The sequence below is a fragment of the Chlorocebus sabaeus genome, chromosome 7, assembly GCF_047675955.1.
Source record: "Chlorocebus sabaeus isolate Y175 chromosome 7, mChlSab1.0.hap1, whole genome shotgun sequence".
Taxonomy (NCBI): Eukaryota; Metazoa; Chordata; class Mammalia; order Primates; family Cercopithecidae; genus Chlorocebus; species Chlorocebus sabaeus.
This window is the reverse complement of record NC_132910.1, coordinates 106,693,268-106,699,267: the sequence shown is the minus strand read 5'-3', so window position 1 is coordinate 106,699,267 and position 6,000 is coordinate 106,693,268. Positions and strand designations below refer to the sequence as shown.

Sequence of the window (6,000 nt, the reverse complement as noted above, 5' to 3'; positions counted from 1 at the left end):
CTGAGTTCTGTCAAGAGATGGTGCCATTTATGCACAATAATGCACATTTTTCAGTTTATTATTCAATATAATAAATTCTAACAATTTTCCAAAAGTGCTCATATAAAAAATAATTAGCCTTTACGTTTTAGTAAGTTGTTGTTTACAGTAATCATTTCTTCCTCAGAAGATATTTTTTGGTGTTTTATTTTGTCATATTTATTGGCTATTATTTCTGTTAGAAACAGCTTCTGATACTAAGAAAGAAACATCAACAAGAGAAGACACCTCTCCCACAAAAAAATTTATTCCAGCTGCATTTTGATTTGAAGTTGAATAAAGACAAAGGTAAAAAGAAAAGCTAAGAAGACGTTCCCAGGTGAGTCATTGGAGTTTCAACGAGCCCGGTCAGGGGCCACTGTTAAACTACAGATATTTGATAGGAATTGTCCCTTTAACTGTGAGAAAATGGTTTCCTAATGATACTTTTTGCTTTTTACTCTGGGTTAGCTTCTCTTCAGTTCATAAATGCCCATACCTGGTTCTGTCAACATTTTTGGTTCAGATTATGTGCTTTATGAGGCCAAACATAGCAACACAAACATTTAAATTGCTTCCATGTTTTACAACCTCAACTGCTGTATTTTATATAAAGGCCACAAAATGAATACTGTTATTGATGAAAATTGGGTTACCCTGAGGACTCTTGCTTAACTGAAATCACAAATGGAGAAGACAGAAAAATCAAAAGTGTATGCTGAGAATGGTGAGTAAAGAATGAACTCCTCAGAGCAGTAATAATTTTCATTTCTAGAGGCCAGAAGTAAGAAAAGAGGGATTTTTTTTTCTTATTGGGAAATTTTATTTCCAATGTTACTTGAACACAAATAATACAAATTTTAAAAAATGAATAGTTTTAGTTACTTAGAAAAAAAGTTATTTGTATGAGGGACTCAAAAATAGTTTTTAAATATTACTATATGCTAGAATCTGATTTTGTTTTTTTGTTTTGTTTTGTTTCTTTTGGTTTCTATTTATCGTAGGCCTGCAGGTTTTATTTTTAAAATGTAACAAAACTTATTTGATGTTCCTCAAAATGCTTTTATGTTGATCAGCACTCAATGCAAGGTCTACCTGTCATAATTACACTGTATATACTTCAGTCAGGAAAGTAAGAAGCTTCTGCTTTGAAAACTAGTGGACCATTTATTAAACCAATTTTAATCTTCCTGACAGTCATACATTCACCTAAAACAATAATAATAATAAAACTCTAAAACACTAGAAAATAGCTGGTATTTCTCCAGAGAAGCCAAACCAATTGTCAAGGATTAGATCTATATTAAATGGGCTGATTTTTGACAGGCAAACTTGAAAGTTAAATGTTTTTGGGTAATGCTTGCAACTAGTCATACTTTGCTTGTCAGTAGCTAGTTACTAGGTTAGTCTTCCCCTTCTAATAGCTTTGATCCCTATTGTAGGAAGGGTACAAATTATCCAGAGACTGTTGTTTTTTTATCAGAGTAAATTCTTCACATATGTTTGCAAGTCATGACTAAAGAATACACAAAAGAGCATATTTAAATATATTTTGCTAATTAGTAACGATAACTTTTTTCTTGTTTCTGATTTTTCTCTGGGATTGTGCCAGTTAGTTGATACATGTTCATTAATTTTATACTAAAAACAACATTAATGAGGGTGCTATTCTAAGATTTTAGTCCAACTTCAAGCTAATTATATTAATACAAGCTCTCCTGCTTAGTGAATAATAATCATAATATAATTTGTAAAATAATCATATAATTTGTAAGTGAATGAAATGAACTCCCTTAGAAAATGTTAATAGACACCTTTTTATAGCATATGTCCTATAACTGAATAAAAAGCTTAGCTAATTGATTGGTTGTTTATGTTGTATTAAATAATGATTTAATAATAAATGGAGCTTTAAACTTCTTGTAAGTAAATTAATGCTGGATAGTTGAATACCTATATTTCAAAAGTATTATTTTGGGCAAAGGATATAAAAGTTAATTCACATAACTATGAACATATATAAAGCCATTAAGAACTAATTTTTTTAAGACACTTTTAAAGTTTTTTAAAATTCCTGAATATTTTGCCATTTACTACATCACCACTAAATTAGCAGAATAATAAATATAGCTAATACCCTTGAGTACTTATTATGATCTAGATAATGTGCTTAGCTCTCTCCAGGTATTATCATATTTAATACAAGAAACTCATAAGGCAGATACCATTGCTGCCATTTGACAGAAAAGGTATAAGACTAAGAAACTTGGCCAAAGATGTGCAGGTTATAAGAGGCGAGGAATGGGCTGGAAGCCTGATCTTCCATTGCGAAGCCCATCTCGTGCTCTTACCTGTATTGCACCTTTCCCTCAACAGAGGGATTCTTTGCCTCTTCTCCTATGAAAAAATGGAAAGAAATTTAACCAAAAGAAAATTTTCAACATATCATATATTGCCAAAAAAATGTAGTGTTACCTTCCCTGGTTCTCACCAATGAATATCAATAAATATTATTGATTGATTCCTGATAGACTTGAAAGGATGAATTCCTTCCCTGAAGAGGTAGAAAATAGATTACTAAACTAACACTACAACTGAACACTGAACATTCTGACTAAACAACCAACAAAAAATAAAATAGTCGTACATTAAAGAATACAAGAATGAAAGCTACATTTATCATAAATTATACCATCGTAGGACAAACATTAGTTAAGAACAGATTACTTTTAGCCATACTTATGACTCTCAGAGGAATAAGCCTGATTTTGTTCATGACTTCTAAAGGACTTTCAAAGAGAAAGAACATTTAAAAAATAAGAATTAATATTTAAGTTTATGAGTTGTTGTAACCAACCTCTTGAAGGTGGATTGGTTTTAAAGCTGGAAGTCACCTATTAATTCCATACCACTAATACATTTGCATTAATAATAGCCATTCTATGAATGGCATTAGCATCTTCTCAATAAACCCATGTAGTCAACACTTATACTTCTTGTTTCCTGAATAAATCATGCAACAAAAGATGAATTTTTAGTTTCTATGAATTACACATAAAAGAGTCACCTCTTTAATTTATGTGAGTTGTGTTTTTTTACAGATAGCATTAAGGTTTCCTAACTAATTACTTTTTTTTGGTTTAATCTTTTTATGGGCAAAACCTTAAGGACTCTTAGAAAAGATAAAGCTTTGCCTTTCAAAGAAACCACTGCTATCTCCCACTGAACGAAAGAAGTTTGACCATGACTTTGCCATCTCCACTTCCTTTCATGGGATACACAATATTGTTCAGAACCGGAGCAAAATTCACAAGGTGCTGTGGTTGGTGGTGGTTCTGGGCTCAGTCTCACTCGTGACATGGCAGATCTACAGTCGCTTGCTCAACTACTTCACATGGCCAACCACAACGTCCATTGAGGTTCAGTATGTGGAAAAGATGGAGTTCCCAGCTGTGACATTTTGTAATTTGAACAGGTAAACTTAGTTTTTTAAAAATAATTAGTTCCTATAAACTTGCTAGTGTAATCTTTCTTGGATGAATGACAAAGAGTTTTCTCACGTGGAAATTATCATATGTTAAACCACTGAAGTTCTTAAATTGCACTTAAAAGTACAAATTTAAGGGAGCAAAGAATTCACTAATTTCTTCTTTCACTTATTTTCCTTCTTTTCTTCCTTCTCTCCACAATCATATTCTAGGTAACATCCCAAATCCTATCATTAAATAAATGTAAAAGAGATGGGGGTATCACTACATTGCCCAGACTATTCTCAAACTCCTAGGCTGAAGTGATCCACCTGCCTCAGCCTCCCAAAGTGCTGAACTTATAGATGTGAGCCACTGCGCCCAGCCCAATGTAAAAGTCTTGATCTCTGCATGTTAGAAGTTAATTAATTGGCAGAAAAGAGAAACATCAACAATCACAGTGCAATATGGTAATTGCACAATAAAATAAAACAATGTGCAAGGGCTCTGAAATCCCACAGAACAGATTAATAGTCTCCATCGTGGGTGTTATGGAAATCTGGGTATTAAAAGATGACTAGAGCTTTCTAAGTGGAGATGAAGAAGAACTGGAAGAGGGAACTACTTTGCAAACACATAAAGATATAAAATGTTCTGATGTACATATGATGAGCTATTTAATGTAGTAGAGGCAAGGCCAACTCCATGGGTCTGTGATCAGTGCAGCTGCAAAGAACCCTGAGCTTAGAAGAGGGTTACATTTGATTCAATGCTCTACTGCCACTGTCTTGAGTCCTTGACTGCAACTTATTCCAGAAAACTGCAGTCTGTTGACTGTACACCAAATCTGCTGAGAGGAGGGCAACTTTCCACCACTAGGCTTCCAGGCAATGTTTTGTAATTGCCTGTGGTGAAGCCTGAAATACACATAGGATTTTTGCCTGAGAAAGGAGGGCTTCTTAAGATCCACCACTTAGTTATTAGGGAAGTCACTCAGCCTTCTTAGTGTCAATTTTTATATTTATAAAATAAGATAATATCATCTACTTCACATATTTGTTGTTACATTAGATAAGGTAATAAGTATTCCATTGTGTTTCATTCCTGGGGGACTTCTAGAACTGGTACTCAATATACAGTAGATGTTACAGCTCGTTTGTATGATTGTCAATATTTCAAGAACTCAAGATACATGTCCAGGTCCTAACAAGTCAAAGCAAATCAATCCTTTCCCCCCAAAAAATGATTTTCAATACTATTGCCTCATACTATTTTAAGTAGCATGTGTTCTAACAAAAACAAAGATTGGTTGCTGTTATCCTTGACTGAATGAAAATGTAAATATTACTTCCAGAATGGCAAAGTGAGGAAGTTCATCAATTCTATCCCCTACAAAACCAACCATAACTGGTGAAAAAATATTTATCTTAAAAGGCAAACTTTTCTTTTAAAAAAGAAACATTTCAATAGTATCTCCTCAAATTCAAGTCTACTGGAACCTCAGAATGATCATATTTAAAAATTGGGTCATTACAAATATGATTAGATAAGTTGATGTTACACCACATTAGGGTGAGCTCTAAATCCAATGACTGAAGTTCTTACAGGGAGAGGAGAGAACACACAGAGATACAGCAGAGAAAAGTCATGTGAAATAGAAGCAGAGATTGTTATAGTTTTGCCACAAGTCAAGGTATATTTAGGAAAAAAGGCATAAGACAGAGAAAACAAAAAGTAAAATGGCAGATGCAAATCTAACTATATTACTAATGAAATTAAATTAGAATGGATTAGACAATCCAATAGAAAGGCAGAGGTTATCAGAATGGATTTTTTTTTAGAAAGATCCAGCTATATGCTGTGTACAGGAGAGACAATTTAGATTTGAAGATGCAAATGGGTTAAAAGTATAAGAATGGAAAAAGGTATGTCAACCATGAGAAAGCTAGAGTAGATATCCTTATCTCAGACAAAATAGACTTTAAAGTAATATATGTTACTTGATATAAAAAATTGTCATTTTATGTTGAATACATGATCAATCTATCAGGAGACATAAGTTAACCTATATAGTTAGATTTTTCAATACCCCACTTTTTGTAATCAATAGAACAACTTGACAGAGAATAAACAAGGAAACAGAAGACATAGAAGACTTGAACATCCTTATAAACCTACTAGACTTTGCAAACATCCTTAGAACAATCTACTTAACAATAGTAAAATATGCATTCTTTCCATGTGCACATGGCACATGCTCTTAGAATAGACCATATACAAGGCCATGTACAGGGTAAAGTAAGTTGAAAAGATTTTAAATTATTCAAATATGTTTATCAATCACAATATAATAAAATTAGAGGTCAATAATCAAAATAAATTTGGGATATTCACAAATATGTAAATATTAAAGAATACACACCTAAATAACAAAGAAATCAAAGAAGAAATCACAAAGAAAATTAGAAAATACTTTGAGATGAATGGGAATGAAGACACAAAATAGCAAACTAAT

At 32.6% G+C, this 6,000-nt stretch overlaps 1 protein-coding gene across 1 annotated transcript in view; it reads left to right on the top strand.

Moving 5' to 3' along the window:
• The first annotated feature begins 654 nt into the window (after nucleotides 1-654).
• ASIC5 (acid sensing ion channel subunit family member 5) overlaps nucleotides 655-6,000 on the top strand; it is a 37,054-nt gene continuing 31,708 nt past the window's right edge. Inside the window, exons 1-2 of the mRNA XM_008000085.3 lie at nucleotides 655-745; nucleotides 3,187-3,493. Of these exons, the coding sequence (XP_007998276.3) occupies nucleotides 706-745; nucleotides 3,187-3,493 (347 nt within the window). The 5' untranslated portion in view covers nucleotides 655-705. The remainder of the gene's footprint in view (nucleotides 746-3,186; nucleotides 3,494-6,000) is intronic.